The 17,489-nt window shown below is 55.6% G+C and overlaps 1 protein-coding gene across 12 annotated transcripts in view; it reads left to right on the plus strand.

Annotated features, from left to right (window-relative positions):
• The window catches only part of Myt1l (myelin transcription factor 1 like), a 338,827-nt gene extending 327,206 nt beyond the window's left edge, over positions 1-11,621 (plus strand). For 10 of the 12 annotated variants that reach the window (XM_078029750.1, XM_078029756.1, XM_078029751.1 and 7 more), the window contains 4 exons: positions 1,896-1,987; positions 5,020-5,123; positions 8,411-8,554; positions 8,835-11,621. In XM_078029750.1, the coding sequence (XP_077885876.1) occupies positions 1,896-1,987; positions 5,020-5,123; positions 8,411-8,554; positions 8,835-8,975 (481 nt within the window). In that variant the 3' untranslated portion in view covers positions 8,976-11,621. The remainder of the gene's footprint in view (positions 1-1,895; positions 1,988-5,019; positions 5,124-8,410; positions 8,555-8,834) is intronic. The other 2 variants (XM_078029755.1, XM_021727742.3) reach the window with 1 other exon arrangement.
• Positions 11,622-17,489: the final 5,868 nt, after the last annotated feature.

Raw genomic sequence — 17,489 nt, forward strand, 5'->3', positions numbered from 1 at the left:
ACCTGCCCCAGGGCCTCTGAGCACGAACCCAGCACAGCACGGATCCAGAGGCACACAGTCTCTGACACTTGGATGAGAGCCCCTGTTCCCGGCGCTGGCCTGGCCTGCAGAGACAGAGCAGAGCAGTGAGCAGAGCCCGTCCTGCTCCTCACACCTCCCACGGCCGCTTCTGTTCTACCTTGTTTTCTTTGTAAGTGAGTAGAAATATCAGCTAGTGCCACACCCAGGGTGGGACGTGGGGGAAGGCTGTCCCATCAGACCCTGGGGTCGAACACCCTGGAGCCTGGCAACTTGGGCTTGTGGCCTAGGTTCTTTGGGGCTGTTGCATCAGCCCAGTGCTCAGGAGCCAGAGAAAAGAAGAGCCTTCCTCGTGGTTCTGGCACTGGAAGCTCAAGGTCAGGGCACTGGAAGCTCAAGGTCGGGGCACTGGCAGTCTCCCTGTCTGGTGAGTCCCCATTTCTGGTTCACAGATGGTGGCTCTGCGTCCTCACAGGGTTGAAGGGTGAGGGGGCTCTCTGGGCCCCTTTCCTGAGGACACTGGTCCCAGTGGAGGCTCCACCCTCACATCCTGGTCACCCCTGCAGGCTCCACCTGATGACACCTTGGCCTTGAGGGTTAAGGTGCGTTTCCAGGGAACACAGACATCCCGCCGACAGCAGTGATGAGTGAGAATTTTGTGGATATGTTGATACAGCTGTAAGATCCAAGTGTCCTATCAAAAAGACCATGTAGGCCTTCACAGGGAAGAGAGAGTGAAAGTGTGGTCAAGTCAAGATATATTTCCTTCCAAACAACGCTGACATCTCCCTGGAAAATGTATTAGAAAAGTTTGTGAGAGGAGGTGCTTAGAAATCCTCATCATACTCATGCAGGCATCGAGAGATCCAGTCTTCTGAGACTCCACCGAGTGCCGGGTGGAGAACTGGAGATGCCACCACACACCGACACCACACTTACCCACAGGACCACGTGACGTGGCAGACAGGCAAAAGTTGAAAATTACATGTGCATAGATACTGCTACGGATGTATATGGACGTGACATATAAAGTACTGTACTATGAAATGCTTCGCCTCGCTCGTATGTTAAATGCCAAGTGGACCCTGACCAGGAAGCCCATGGAGGAGGGGAGACAGATGGAGGCAGGTGGGAGGAGGCCAGGCCTGAGATGCCCTGGAAGAAGGCTCCACCCAGAGGACACGTTTCCCCAGCAAACACACAGCAAGCCCAGGCCCCCGTGCCTGTCGATTCCATTGAGACGGGCGGCCATGCCCAGGGCCAGCTGGCACGCCACCGATACAAGCACATCAGCTGGTGGAAAGTCGGCAGCGGGCAGGTTGGGGCTGCCCAGCGCAGATCAGAAGGTGGCACTGCTGTTGTGCAGCTGGGCTCTGCCCAGGTGAGCTGCCGGGAAGCGAGAGGGTGGGGCTGAAGTGGGCTGGCCCCCCCCAGGCTGAGGGCAGGTGCAGAGGTCACGCAGCTGCTGTGTCTGCCTCTGTGTGTTTGACCAGAGGTGAGATTTAACCTTGGAGGAGTTTGGTGCTTTCTATAATAAAGACCTTTTTTAGACAAGTTGCTCAATTCTGAAAGTTTCTCTAAAAGGTTCTCTGTGAGGAGCACGTGTCTCCTTCTCAGGGGTCCTGCTGGGAGACCTCACTCCAGAGCCACAGTAACCGTGTTTCACAACCACCTAACAGGAGGCACGAGTCGACCCGGCCAGCACCCTCCCTCGTCCCCGGTTCTACTGGGTGATCATCCTCCACAGTGGTCATTTTGTTCTTGAAGACTTGTGGGCAGCCAGGCTGATAAAACCCGCCATGTGCCTGCCTGCCTCTCTGCACGGCTCGGGCTCTGTGGAGCCCGTGGCTAACGGCCATCTCTTGTCTTGTCCACAGCCTGTCAGGATGCCCGCGGGCGACATCAGCCATGAAGAAGGCCAAGCTGTCTGGAGATCAGATGCTGACCATCAAGCAGCGTGCCAGCAATGGTAACCACACCCCGTCCCTCCCTCTCTCGGCAAAAGCTGGTTTCGTGTCTTGCAGCTTTGTGTCCCCTGACTTCACTGGTTTGGACCGCTGACCCCAGACAGCAGGAGCAGAGGTGGTGCCAGCCCCTGGGTCTCTCGCACTGGGCTGCCTGCCTCCTGGGTCCCAGGCCCTGGCTTTCCTGCCTCTACCTCAGGCCCTCCACCCTGAGCCTCCCACCAGAGCAGGCTTGGGGACACTCAGGGCCTGACATCAGTGACACAGCTCTGCCGACACTTCCCCTTCCTCAGCATGCTCATGCCTGATTTCCTTGACTCCAGCTGCAAAATCCATTTCCTTTCCAGTGTTTCTGTTGCTGCTGACCCGCCTCAGTGCACACAGGTTTGCCAAGGAAATCAGAGTTCTCAGGAGTGTGGGGGCGAGAACAGAGCCACACAGCCTGGAGCCCTGGAAAACTCAGATCCCGCCTTGCACACTTGCCTGCATACAAAATTCATCTTCTGACTCCATCTCAGTGCTCCTGCAGCCTCCAGGTCTTGTGGGCACCACAGACCAGAGAAGCAGCCCGTGGCCGGGGGCAGGTCCCCAGCCCAAGGAAGCAGGACATCCATCCTCCTGTCTCACCCACCCACTGAGAACAGGGTTCCTCTGGTGGCCTTCTCAGTGCCACTCTTCTGTGCCCGGCTTCTCACTGGTGATACTGCTGTGTCAGCTGGCCCCAGATGTTGAGTGGATGAGCTGCCAAGAGCCAGAGGTGGCAGTGACCCCCGAGGTGCCACACGGGGCAGGAGATCTAGGGCTGTGGCCTCAGCCTCAGCCAGGACCTAACCATGCACCACATGCCCTAGCCAAGGTGTCTCTAAAAGAAACACACCAACCAGAAACGAGGTGGGCTGGCGGGCCCTCCCGGTGTGCCCTGGACAGTCCATCAGGGCTCACGCCATGTCTCCTGCTGATGATGGGGTCAGCACTCCCAGGGGAAGCTCAGCCTCCCTCTCAGCCTAGGGAAGGTGTGGAGAAGGGCTCAGGCAGAGCCGATGGCCATGCAGCCAGCAGAGCAGGGGCCTGGCCCTCTCACAAGATGGCCTCTCTCTGGGTTCTCAAAAGGAGCCCACAGAGCTGGCAAGCACCACAGAAGCCAGGGATCGCCGAGGCCCCACCGCACCTGGAAACCTGGGGTCCAGATGGCAGCCACCCTCGTGCACACCACAGCCCACATGTCGCCCACAGCAGCACCCCACCCTGCGGGCACAGGCACAGAACATCCCTGATGCATGGCCTGTCACTTACAGAGGCACACCTGGAGGTGGCACACCCATCCTCGAGCTGTGAGCTCCTCTAGGTGCATCCAGCCTCATAGGTCCACTCTGCCCAACACTGGGCCAGGCGTCAGCAAGATGGAGGCTGGTCAGTCTCTGTCTCCTGGAAGTCCTTAGGTCCACCTGCACATCTCTCCTGGGGGGCCTGGGGACAGCCTCAGCTTTCCTCTCAGTTCTTCCAGAAGGAACATCCTAGCTCCACCCTGTGCCTGCACCTGGCTAAACATGAGCCTGCACCTTACCCCAACCACCCCAGTGCAGGCCAGACCTGAGGCAAGTCTCTGATCTGTGTCAGTCGTCAGTCGTCGATGAAGGAAGAGGTAGCAGGTGGGGTGAGCCATTCAGAACAGAAGAGCAAGACAACTGAGGGACAGATTTGCAGGGAATCTCACACTGGGGGCAGCTCTTGCCTGGGCAGACAGTGGGCAGCCAGCTGCCCGGTCACCGTCTCTCAGAGCGTCTGCCTGCAGGCTCCTTCTCAGCAGACCTTGTGCTGCCAGTCAGGCTGCGCTTGCATTTCACAGCAGGACTTCTCTGCACTGGGCATTTCATCTTACAACATGTTTTTCATTCACTGAACGCGACACCCAAGGCCACCCAGTGACCCACCTCCTTCTCCCCTCCTGGTCCAGTGTCTCCATGAAGGACAGTCTCTGCCGTGTGCTGGGTAGCTTCAGGTCTGCCCACAGAACTTCCACACACATCATCTGTGAGGAGCCTGCCTTGAGAAAGGTCCCCCCTGGGGACGAGGACTGGCCAGTGGCAGCTGAACCCCAGGCCCTGGGTTTTGAGTGACGGCCCTGTGGCATTTCTGCTCTCCCTCTGCTGTGTGTCCTCAACCAGGAGACCCCAATGCCAGAAGCACCAGAGATCCCCTTCCTTTTGACCTTGGCACCGAGGGTGCCTGCAGCAGAAGCCGCAGGGAGGGAAGCGGCCCAGAAATCCCTGTCTGTTTGCTTGATTGGTTTGGGTCCTGGGGATTGAACCCAGGGGCACTGGACTACGGAGTCCCTCCTCAGGCTTTCTACTTTCTATTTTGAGACAGAGTGTCTCTGAAATGCTGAGGCTGGCCTAGAACTTGCCATCTCTTGCCTCAGCCTCTGGAGTTGCTGGGATTGCAGGTGTGTGCCCCCACACCAAGTCTTTGCCTGGATACACCAGGCCTGAAGTGCTCAGCCGGCTTGGGTCTCACACACAGGCTGTCCTCTGCCAGGAGGACTCTGACTCAAGGGTCAGGCACAGCCTTGCCTGGACTCTGGGCATGGTGAGGGAGGGGCTCTCTCCATTCCTTCCTGTGCATGTGCCCCTGAGGACTGGGAGTGGCTGCCTCCCAGGTGACTGAGGAGGCAGGAAGCGGGAGCCCACAGGTGCCCGAGGTGATGGAGCCGGGGAGTCAGCAGCAGCGCAGGTGACCTGGGCAGGTGAAAGGACTCTGGCCCAGTCCTTCGGGCCTAGGAGTTTCCGCACACTCAGGCGGTGTTCCCCTCTTCTGCTCAGGTGTCCTGTTGGAGGAGAGGTGGGGGCAGGGGCAGAAAGACAAGTCGATGGTGACTATTTTTTCTTTATTTGAGTATAGACATCACTATGCCAGGCACCCCTGAATATTCCCAAGCCAATTCAATTCCTAATATAAAAAAAAGAAGAAAGAAATCTCTCAAAATCCTGACCAATGTTCCTGGTACGGCAGTTTGAACGCGCTGATTTTGCCTTTACAGGAATAGAAAATGACGAGGAGATCAAGCAGTTGGATGAAGAAATCAAGGAGCTGAACGAGTCCAATTCCCAGATGGAGGCAGACATGCTCAAGCTCAGGACTCAGGTAACGGTTTCTCAAGCCTCCGTCCTCTCCAAGGAGTGACCTGGGCAGGGCCCCTCTTCAGGGGCAGCTGACCTCGCTGCTTTTCTGCCTGCATTCCTTCTCGTCCACCTTGTGTCCTGGTCTCTTGCTGGACTCCTCTCATGGCGCTGTTGCTGTGACCCAGTGGCCATGACGGTCCCCTTTCTGTGTGTGTGTGTGTGTGTGTGTGTGTGTGTGTGTTAGGATGCCCTCCTGAGTGCCCTTTCCCAGAGGGCCACACTCTGGTGACCTTCTAATCCTGATCAGATCCCAAAGGCCACACCTCTACACTAGCAGCGGGATTCTGTCTACACCTCATCATGCCTCGAGATGGGGATGAAGTTTCCACTAGTGAAGCCTGAGTCACTGAGGCCACTTCCAAACCATAGCACACCCGTACCCCAGAGGGTTCTTATCAATTGCCACAGGCATGCTGTCTGCTGTCCAGCTGAAGAATTCAGACTCAGGGCAAGCACACCTTTGTGTGTTGAGTAGATGTGCACACCACTTTGGAATGTGTTTGAGTAGGGTTTGGGGTAAGTGCAGCCCAGATAATGCCTGTGTACCCCCAAAACCTACACCTTCTTATGCTCTGCACTTCAGTGAGAAGGGGTCTGCTTCTGGGTCTTTGAGTCCCCACTCAGATCACAAGTCCTAAAAGCCATCCTACCACCTAGGCCCAGACCTGCCCAGCTGCCCGAGGCCACCCACCCCTGCCGGGTTTCTGTTCTCACGACTAAAAGGCTCAGGGGTCACTCCAGGAAAACTGGGCTGACTGGGCTGCACGAAATAACCACAAAAGAGACCCAAATACCTTTTTCTTTGGGGTCACTGTGACGGCTCCTCTGACCTTAAGGGTCCACAGGAAGAGAGCGAGAACACGCACTGACCCCTTTTATTGAGGAGAAGCTATTCAAATGAGGCCAGGGGTCAGGTTTCAGGGGGCTGAGTCTATCTTCATGATGTCCACTGTCAGCAGGTTGACTGACACCTGGATAGGCCACACCCAAGGGCACAGTAGGAGAAGGGGACACACACAAGGTACTTCCCTGGAAGATTCTATCCTAAACAGGGCAAGGGGTGATATTACAAAGGAACAGGGGAGCGTAGCTTCACCCATGGGGCTGTAGCAAGACACACCCATGCCCGAGACACCGACCCTCGCACCCAAGAAGGGTGGGGAAAGCTCTGCCACATTTCTGTGACTGAGCACCTCAGCACCCAGCCGGGGAGAGTGACTCAGTCACGTGCGAGGTTGGTCTCCCACACATCCCAGCTGAGCTGGGCCAAGGCAGCACACACTTCAGTGCTGAAGATGTGATGGGCCTCAGGGCTCTGGACTCCACAGACCACTAGCGCATACCTCACCAGTGCAGCCAAGTCACCACCAGTCACAAGGGCTTGGGTGCACGCCCACAGAGAGTAGAGATAGGCGTGACTCAGCCCCTGTACCATGGGGATTTCTCGGTACACAGAAATCGTCAGGCGCAGCTGCGGGCGGCAGGAGGGGCTGAGGGGCTGCCCCTGGGGGTTGAAGAGGAGGGTAGGATTCCAGGACCTGAGCGGCAGGGAAGAGAAGAAAGTTCTGGGCTGGGGAAGCTAGAGCGAGAGGGGGGCAGGCGGGACGCGGTGAAGCTGTCCCCTGGGGTTCCCCCCTCACAAGGTCAAGTGCAGCAGCTCGTCGAGAAGTCAGAATGGGACCTGGAGGAGGATCTGGCAGGCCAGAGTCTTGGCAGTCGACTCGGCCTCTGCAGAGCATGGTGGCTCTGCACATGCCCACAGCTGTGTTCTGCAGGTCAGCAGCACAGGCACCTGGGCTGGGCCCCCTCCACTGTGCCCCACCCACCCCCACGGATGGCTCCCTGCCACCTGAGGTCCTTGTGGAACCCAGCCCACCTGCTCTGGCGTGCCTGTCCCGCCCCCTGGCAGAGAGCAGTGCTCCTTCTGCGGGCCTTCCCTAGATCTGTCGCCTGACCCTGAGGGGTACCATGGCAGGCTTCCCGTCCTGGGCCAGGAGTCAGACGGCAGGTGTCTCGGCCTTGGCTCACACGGGCTTCGTCCCCTAGCTCCAGGCCACCGAAAGCCACACCCAGTGTCCGTGGCAGGTGGCCATGGACGTGCGCAGCCCACCTGGCCCTGAAGTGTGTTCAGGTCTCAGTGACCACAGGTGCCGTTAACCAGCCCAAGAACAAAGACCAGTCCCCGCCCACGGGCCTTTAAGATCGGGTCTCGGGGAATCCGACCTGTAAAGACCTGGTCTCAAGAGATGTCCATCTTGGGAAAAGTGGTCCAGGGGGAGACAGTGAGGAGCAGGCGGTGGAAGCCCAGGCTCTGCCAGGTGCTCGGCCTTTCTGAGGCTGGTGGGAGGCTCTCTGAGGAACCAGAGCCAAGCTGCGTGCAGCAGCCTCAGACCTGGGGCAGGCTCCTCCAGGGAAGTGGGCTTGCCACACGCCCACTGTGGCAGGCACGGGTCCCCGGAGATGGGACTGTAACAAGAGAGGAGGCCTGGCGCAGTGCCCTGGAGGACGGTGGGCTGGAGAGCCCCCTCCACCCACTGCTGAGGGGCGTCACCACGAGGGGCCTCAGCAGGGTCACACCCTGGGCTTCCACACCAGCCCCGGCCCCCAGCTGCCGTGAAGAGGAGAGGCACCCAGGAGGCACACCCCATATCCAGACGAGGGCACAGCAGCGGGGAGAGGTGGGGATGGGAGCCCAGAGTGGCCAGTGGGAAGAAGAGGAATGGGGGTCATTAGGACTTAGCTGGGGCCAGATGGAAAGAGGAAGCTTCAGCACTCAGTCAGTAACTGCCAACTCAGGTCCCAGCACTGTCCAGTGAGCCTCCAGGGGACAGCACCAGGCTGGGGACCATCATTAGGAGACCTCCACCTGCAGCAACTCTCAAAACATCCAAAGCTGAAAAGTAGAAGCCACCTGGAATCTTCAAGGACTTCCCATGCTAGTCCAGCTAGTCCAGCTAGTCCAGCAAGTCCAGCTAGTCCAGCAAGTCCAGTTGCCACATTTTCTTTCTTTCGTTTTTCCTTTTGTGACTTGCTGGGGATTGAACCCAGGGCTTGGGCATGCGAGGCAAGCACTCTGCCAACTGGGCTATGTCCCCAGCCCCCAGTTCACACGTTTTCTAGTGTAATGGACCAGAAGGCTGAGAACCAGCCCTTCGGGTGGCCAGTCCTCTGCATACGCTGCGTGCACTGGGCAGTCTGGGCGCACACCCAGGCGACGTGTGTTACATGTCACACGCGTGTGTGTTCTAGATTACCACGATGGAAAGCAACCTGAAGACGATCGAGGAGGAGAACAAGGTCATCGAGCAGCAGAACGAGTCCCTGCTGCACGAGCTGGCCAACCTGAGCCAGTCCCTGATCCACAGCCTGGCCAACATCCAGCTGCCGCACATGGTAAGTGAATGAGCGCCCGGAGGGCGGCCTCCCTTCTCACGTGCGTAGATGTCCTGTGCCATCACTCCATGGTCCTCCGCCTCCGGGCACCTTGGTCACCATCCCAAAGCCATGTCGTTGCCCGCTAGCCACCGTGGTGGGCGGACCCATGAAGCCAGTTGCTGACAGGCTGTCTAGTGGATGACGCAGGGGCAGGGTGCTATGCTCTGTTTTATGCTGTTGTGAATATACTATGAAGAAAATAAAAGTTGTGTATGAACTACTATTTAATATTTCGTAGGATCCAATCAATGAACAAAATTTTGATGCTTACGTGACTACTTTGACGGAAATGTATACAAATCAAGACCGTTATCAGAGTCCAGAAAATAAGGCCCTACTGGAAAATATAAAGCAGGCTGTGAGAGGAATTCAGGTCTGAACAGCTGCTCTAGTGGCGAGACTCATGCTAAGAAAGGACGCCTCTTGGTTTCGGCTGCTGTGACTTGTTACCAGAAAGCGTTCTATTTATTTCTGTCGGAACAGTGTTATGCTTACGAGACTCCACACGGTTTTGTGTCTTGCTTTAAGATAGCACCTGCAGAATAGTTTTTGAACACATTCACATTTTGTACGTTTTCCTAAGAGCTGACGTAGTGTGATCTGCCGTGTAATGTTTATAGCTGCTACTGTATGCACACTGGGGGTATATATATTTCTGAAGAGGTAAGCTGATCAAAATAAATAGAGTGTAAATTCTTTTTAATGCTTTAGTGATTAAATGTTTTAGTATTTTGAACTGAAATGGACAAAAAAGAAAAAGAAAAAAAAAACAGCTTTGAATGACCATGTTGTGGCCCCACGGCCACTTTTTAGACATTATCATTTTGCCTCGTGTTGGAGGACTTTATGGAATTTAAGAAATACATTTTGTGTGCATATTGTTTCATAGCGAGAATTGGTTGCAAAATGCTTTATTTTTGAACAATGCTTGGAAATATTATGTGATTTTTTTGTTTGTTTGTTTTAGGAGGATGGTGTATGGTGGGGGCAATAAATGAGGTTTTTTGCATTCCAAGGAAATGGCATATGGATTAACTGTAAGAAATGAAATAAGTAATTTATTGTAAGACAACATCAAGCCATGGAAACTTGGCAGAAGATTCAAAGCAGCTTAAGCAGCACTTTTAAATTAACTCCTAAACATTACATGGTGTGACTCTGGAGACTTCCGTTAAGACAGGACCTTGTCAGAGGTGGACAGCACGAAGATTTCCTTTTGCGTTCTCAGTACCCTCTGGAACAACCTTCTCTTATCTCTCCTAGAGTCCCGTGCCCCTCTGAACTGTTCCCGCAACATAGTTTACCTAACAGAAGTTGTGTGCTTTCAATTTGAGCAAAAAGATAATTTAAGAGCATTTATTTCCCCTTTTCACTTTTAAAAAATCATTATCGTTGCTATTCTCATTTCACGTTTGAGGGACAAAAGCTGACGGCTGTGAGCACTCTGGTTTCTGGACTGAATTTCCTGCTGGACGGTGGGAAAGCAGCTCTGTAAAGTTTCCCACCCCTCGCCCCACCCGACCCTGACTCTGAATCGGCTCTGGCCCTATTCAGAGCGCTCTGAGAACGACGGACGCTTACGCTCTGCCCTCGCGGGTCCAGGTGACCACAGAGCATTGCCTAGCCTTGTTGGTTATTGTGCCCTATGCTGAGAATGAATGCAATCAGAGTTTAACCTAACTAATATACTGCAGCACTTTTTGCTTTGAACTAGGTCATCTTAGACTTCTTACACCTTCAGGATTGGATTGTTTGACTCCAATGACTGCACTATCTGTATGCATAAGACCACTTTTGACGGCTGCGTTCCCCTTCTAAGTAGTCTTTTGACGATGTGTTGTGTTTCCTGATGTTGATTTCTTTTAGTAGCATCTCTCCTTCCATGTCTTGATGTTATGCAGGAAGTACAAAAGTACTTTAAAATTTTGTTATGAAAAAAAAGATGGGTTTTGTAAAAATTAAAAAAAAAATATTTTTAGCAGAACAGGACTTACAGGGTCATTGTCCCCACAATGTGCCAGTCGACTATTTGCACTTACCTTGTCCTATTATCCGTACGGAGGTGTGCAATTCCTGTGTCGGTCGCCTCGCGACATGAAGCTGGACGGATGAGAGCAGAGGCCCCCCCGGCTGACCCACCGCGTAGCCCAGGGAGACTACAGGGATCTCACGACGAACATTCTGATACAATACTCGACCTCGGTATATATATGTGTATAGATGTGTGTACATCCCAGCGGCACTTTATACTGTTCACTGTACAGACGCCTACAGTTCTCCAGGACGGCCATTCCTAGCTGGGAGAAGACGACGTCACTGCTCGGGGCCCTGGCACGCCCCTTCTGTTGTGCGACTAGTCCTAGCTGCCATGCTCAGAAATGCCTTTTGAGAGCAGAAGCAAGGTGCTCACTGTCACCTGATGCCATACACGGTCCGGGCCTCGCCTCGGAGGGCCCCTGTTCATAGCGGCACACGCATTCCCCCGCGTCTCGTCTGCAGCTTCTCGGCCAATGTAGTATGCTTTTAGTAGAGTAATAGGTAGTATCGGTTTGGATTCTCATTGTCATCCCCCGTGTACAATGGAAAGGGACACTAAGCACAAACCTGCTGCTCATGTAACGTTGGTACATAATCAATCAGTCATCTGTGACTGTTGTATAGGGATCACAGTGCCACCTGTTAGAATGCTGACCTTCCATATGGGCTATTGTGAGTTACCAGAGCTTATTTATTATAACTTATTGTTCATATTCATTTGAGTTAATTTAAGCAATCATTTATCAAGACAGAATTTTGTATAAACTATTTATTGTGCTCTCTGTGGAACTGAAGTTTGATTTATTTTTGTACTACACGGCATGGGTTTGTTGACACTTTAATTTTGCTATAAATGTGTGGAATCACAAGTTGCTGTGATACTTCATTTTTAAATTGTGAACTTTGTACAAACTTTGTCATGCTGGATGTGAACACATCTTATCTAAATAAAGAGGTGTTGCCACGTTTGTAGCACGAAGGATCTCTACCCGGCTCTGCGTCTTCCCTGGACCTCTGGCCCCCAAACCAGAGCGAATCTCTGCGCTGCCGCACTGTCGAGGGCTGGTTCTCCACCCTGGGGCGGGTCACAGGGAACAACTGTGTGAGGGCTTTCCTGCTCTGCCCACAGCGTCCTCTTTGAAAACACAATTTTGTCACATTTCCTGCAGCACCTCCCAGCTCAGAGTGTGCCTGGAGGTGAGGACACTGCCCCTGTCACTCAGGTGTCCCCAGGGACAGGACATCTGCTGGGAACAAAGGTGCAGTCCTCATACTCTAGGTGACCATGTTGTCACTGAACAGCTCCCACACCGACGGCTCCCGTTGGAACCAGTGGTGTCCGACCTGGCTTTCACCTGCCTGTGACCCAGTGCAGAGTCACAGGCTGCAGCTGGTGTCTGGCTTTGCCACTTCTCCTCTCCCACAGCAGGGGTCGTTCTCCCAGGCCCCGAGCAGCTGCTCCGCTCCGCAAAGTGTCTAAGTTGTTGGTGTGGCCACCACCACTCCTCTGCCTTAGGTCCTGGGGGAGGAGCCCTTCTCAGTCTCACACCAGATCCAGTCCCGTCTGAGTCTCCGTGGGTGGCTACCTGGGTGTGGGGAGGTGACACATTGCTGCTTCAGCACTCGCAGCAGGACCCGAGCACCCTCCAAATGTGGCTTCACAGTGGACAACTAACCCTCTCTCACATCACCTCAACTGAAAAGGAACCTCATGGTTTAAAATTCCAAAGCATCCCCCACTGCAGTCACACAAGTCCCCTAACGTACAATTTAAGGAAAGGGCCTTGTAAGTTTTGTTAAATTCCAGAATCTCTGCGCCGTGGTGCCGCCCACTGCCTTGAGCTCAGGCCAAGAGCAGCCCTTGGAAGCTGGCGCCTGGTGTCCCTCCCAGCGGCACCACTTTCCAGAGAGTCACCACCCACCTGCAGCCAGCCCAGCTGGCGCCCAAGGGGCAGGGGCTGTGCCTCAGGATGCCTCCACTTCACTCTCCGGAACCTACCTGCAGCGGGAAACCTCTCTCAAGCCTCAAAGGCCATCTGCAGGAACAAATGATGTTCCTGCAGATGGTGACTGCCAGGCCCCAGGTCTGTCACCTGATGCTTAAAAGCCATTTTCCCCAGGAGCAGTGTGTGCCCAAGAAGTGATAGCACTCTCAAACAGTAACTTAACTAATGTCAAAAATCTTTGAAAATTCAAGATTTTGACCCCAAATTACCCAACTTTATCCTAAAACTATTGAAAGAGTTGCAAATGCATCAAAATAAATTAAAACAGCCTTAAAATTCTATTATAGAGGAGTAAGTAAGGGACTCATGAAAATCGCCCCTGCTGGAGCTGTTGAAAGGATCCTTAGAGGGGCAGGTGCAGCTCAGAGGCGGGGTGCTTGCCAGGTGCTCGGGAAGCCCTGGGCTCCAGCACACACGCGACCCTTAAACTCGGGAAGATGACTGGGATGAAGCCAGGGAACTGTGAACAGGTGAGGCCGGGTGGCCAGCATGGAGGCCAGTCAAGTGCATGTCCAGAGAAGCTGCTCCCTGCCTCCGGCGAGTGCAGAACATGGCTGCAGTCCATGCTGAGGAGGAGGAGCGCCAGGCGGGAGCCCAGGTCGAGCCTCGGGCAGCACCCCTGTGTTTCAGGTAAGAGCAGGAAGACGGCGCAGGCCAGAAGGGCACACAGAGAGTGCACCTCGCCTGGCCCCAGGCTGGCCTGCTGCATGCCTGTGGCTCTGTGGAACCCAACAAGGAGGCTGCATCAGTGTTGTCGCACTGGGCAGAGGCCAAGCGTGGTCGGGCACTGGGGGGCTGAGGCTGAAACAGGTGTGAGTCCATGCAAAGCACACTCCCCCACCGGCAGCCCACCTGTGGGTGCCAGAGCAGCCACAGGGACACGGCCAGGGGCCTGCAAGGGCATAGACGCCAATGGGAAATGGTGTGGCCGCCAGACTCTGGACGGTGGCCTCTGGCCAGTCAGTCCTCGGCCATCCCCCAGGGGACCCAGGGATTCCAAAAGCCTGGTGTCTCTGCAGCCCCTGGTGATCGGGAAGCAGCCCTCCCCTGCACACAGGAAGCCGTTTGCAGCCTCTGCCAGCTGTGAGTGGCTTCTCTGTGTCACCAAGCACACCTTCCCGTGGAGTTAGCTGGAAGCCAGTCCTGCTGGAGGAGGACACGGCAGTTAGGCCCCTCAGCAGGACGCAGCTCTTCTTCCTGGGCAGTGCCAATGTGGATTGGTGCCCTGGCATTCAGGGCAGCAGATAACACAGAGGAGCCAGGACCTCAGGCAGAGTGCCATCTAAATCCACATCAAGGAAAAACCTGAGTGTCCAGCAGGCCTGGCTGCCTGGCCACGAGTGGGAGGTGGGCAGTGTCCCTGTTCTTCCCTGTCCATTTCTTCACACCAGACGCTTTTCCCTTCTGTGATTTCATTTTATTGACTATTGAAAACACAGTTGTCTGTCATTTTTTCTTACAGTGTCCTTCGAATACATTGTTAGATTAAGGCGGTTCCAAACCCTGGCCTTAGACATGGGGAGGGACTAGAGTGGCTGGAGGCGGGGAGTTGCTGCAGGTGCCCGTGGGGGGGGGCAAGGGTGGCTCACACCTACAGTGTCAGGCTTTCCTGTGACGCAGCTTTTCCCACCAAGAACTGATCCGTGGGCACACGAGGACAGTTCTATAAACTGGGCCCACTGTGCTGACCGCCATGCTTCCGTTAAAAAGCAACTTCCCTGCCGTCCTGCCTGCCTCAAGTCAACAGATGTCACATTCCTCAGCAAACTACCTGTCACCTGCAGGAGAAATGCAGGCCTGAAAAGCCAATGAGCAGACCACAGGCCACCCTGCAGGGGTGGGAGCTTGTGACCCTACACAGACCAGATCCTGGAATTCGGAGAGATAAGGATCATTCCCTGAAATCTGTAACAACAGGTTCCAGTGAGAACCGGTCAGCATGGGCCAAGGTGACCCAGGGTCGCCATGGCAGTGGGGACCTGAGAGTCAGGTGTCATCCTGCTGTCATTCAAAGGTGACGAGGTGCCCTCTGGAAGCTTCCCTGGGACCCCAGTAGAACAGGAGGGCAGGAGGGACGCTGTCCCCTCCTCTCTGGCAGGACCCAGTTTCCCGGGAGAGTCTCCTTTCCCTTTTCCTATCCCTTCAATAAACTCATGCTGGTCTTCTGAGGGACAAGCGTGACATCTTTCTGGCATGAGCGCGACCTTTGTGTGAGGAAGGACAGCTGTGCTGCCTGAGCTCAGTGGGGCTCACGCCCGGGGACAGAACTTCACAGACGTGACAACAGCTGTCGTGCCCGGCTGGAGGGGGTCAGCTCCTCCTGAGCCGGGCCCAGCGTCCTCTCATTGGTTCCAAAGGACGTTCCTAGCAGGAGTGAGAGCAGATGCAGGCAGCGCCGCTCCCACAGCTGCCTGTCTGTGGGAGGAGGGGGTTCGCGCCTCTGGCAGGGCGACCACGCTGTGCCTAGTGAGCATCCCACATTAGACACCTTCCAGAGGTCAGCATGGCAGGCAGGGTGGAGGCAGACCCTGGCTGCATGTGCCCTGGCTGCACCCCACACAGACCCTCCCAGGGTGGCCGGGTCAGGCCTTCTCTAAGACCGGGAGAGCCCAAGGAGAAGCCTGGGGCCCGTGAGGGAGGCAGCAGCTCCTGTGTCCCAGGGTACGGTCTGTGCTTGCTGTGCCCCGCCACCTGGCAGGCGCCGAGCAGCAGAGGTGGGCCATCACCCCGCACAGGTAGGCTTGGGAGAGTCCTGCTGACCTCGCCTGCTGACCGCGGAGCACAGGGCCTGACAGAAAGAGGGCATGCTGGGCAGGGCAAGAGGGCTCTCGGGGCAAGTGCAGACCCTTCAGAGGACACCAACTCAAGGAGGTGGGCCACCAAAGCCCCCAAATGCCGAGCCACGCACAGTTGGAGGAACGGCTGTGTCTCAGCATCTGCCTCATTTTAAAACAAAAAGGATCTCATCTACTCTAAAGCAAGGCTAGTGCCTGAGCTTCCAGGGGAGCTGCAGGAGGGAGGCGGGGAAGAAGAGGCTCAGGACTGGACACTGGATGCTGGGGACGGGTCAAGACGAGCAGCTTCAACCTGGACAGGGTCTTCAGCCCCTGGCTCTATGAGGCACCTCCCGGGGCCTGAGAACGGACTGAGAGCAGCTGCCTTCTGCAGGGCTTGACCAGGCTTCCCTGCCCCACTCGGGCTGGGTGACCTGCAGGAATGGGCAGGTCCTCCAAAGGAGGAGGAGGGACACACACCTGCTTATTCCTGGCACAAGAACCAGAACCCAAACCCGCTGTGCGTCTGGAAGTGCCACTTCAGGTAACAGACTCCACGTGGCTCTGACGTGACCAAACGCTGCTCACAGAGCAGTGTCCAGCAGAGAGCAGGCCCACTGCAGCCTATCCAGGAGCTGGCCCGGCAGCCCAGGGAGTGGCTGGTGGTGGCTCCAGAGTGCCACAGTAAAGCATAGCAGGTGTGACCACAGAGGTGTGTTCTCTAAGGGAGGCTTACGGTCCTGGAGGCCCCAAGTCACAGGGACCTGTCCCTCCGCACCTGCAGGCAGTGATTCCCGGCCTCTGCCAGCTCCTAGTGGTCCCACATGCTCTTTGGCTTGTGGTTGAATCACTCCAGTCTCTGCCTCTGTGGTCACATGACATCCTTGTCCCTGTGTCTGTATCCTGGCACCTCTTCTTAGGAGGACTCCAGTCTCCTTGGACTGGGGCTACCCTTGCACCTGTGAGTTGACCTGATGACTCCATTTCCCGAGAAGGGCATGCTCACAGGCCTGGAGAGGAATGCAGCCTGTCCTTCAGGGAACAGGTCATCACAGAGCAGGCACAGTGACAGCTCCCAGGGGTGCACAGCCCAATTCCTGCAGGTCACCCAGCCTGAGTGGGGCAGGAAAGCTTGGTCCATGAAATAAAGAATTAGCCTTTAAAAGACACAATGGGTTAGAGAAGGGCATTATTGGTAAGGAGTGAAGCCCACTCTTGACTTTGGAGTTGGGAAGTTGCATGCAGCCAGGCCCATGGTGTCCTCCTGGTCTGCATCCTTGCAGCCCCTCTGAGAATGTCTGCCTGGACACTGCCCTGTTGGCCTGCCTTGCTGTTCTGGGGAGGAGACCACAGGCAGGGGACGGGTCCTGCTGCATTCCACACTCTCACACTCCAAGAAAAGGCAGGACATTCCCCAGGGGCGCCACACCCACTTCCAGGCCTGTGTGTGCCCCAGGCTGAGGGGTGGCTGTGGGGACAGCGTGCTGAGGCGTTGAGCTGGAAGACATGTCCACTCACTTCCCAGATGGACAGGAAAAGCTGCAGGCCCGAAGTAGGGCTTTTTTTTTTTTTTTCCATCGGTGCCCTTGCTCTGGGCCCAAGAAAAGCGGGGCCAGGACTCAGAGCTCAGGAAAGCCTTGCTTGGACGGTAAAGGTCGGTCACAGTGGAAGGGCACCCACCAAGGCTGGCCATGGGAGAGGGACGGAGTCCTGGGAGCCTGGGCAGAGCTCCTAGCACTAAGAAACCCCAGCAACACAGTGGGCAAGACGCACGGGGCCCGCGGCAGGGCAGCTCCCTGGCTGCTTCTCCAGGGAGTGCGCTGGGCTGACCACCATGGCCTGGCTGACCACCATGGTCTGGCTGACCACCATGGTCTGGCTGACCACCATGGTCTGGCTGACCACCATGGCCTGGCTGATCCCAGCCTGCAGCCTTCCAGCACAGACCACTGTTGGCATCAAACAGTAGTGGTCCAGGCCCAGGCCAAGAAGACGCTCACAAGGAGAGAGCAGGGTGCGGGCCCAGCTTCTTTGCAGCACAGTCTCTTGGAACCAGCGGTTTTGACTCCGTATTTC

This window comes from Ictidomys tridecemlineatus, chromosome 12 (genome assembly GCF_052094955.1).
Source record: "Ictidomys tridecemlineatus isolate mIctTri1 chromosome 12, mIctTri1.hap1, whole genome shotgun sequence".
Lineage (NCBI taxonomy): Eukaryota > Metazoa > Chordata > Mammalia > Rodentia > Sciuridae > Ictidomys > Ictidomys tridecemlineatus.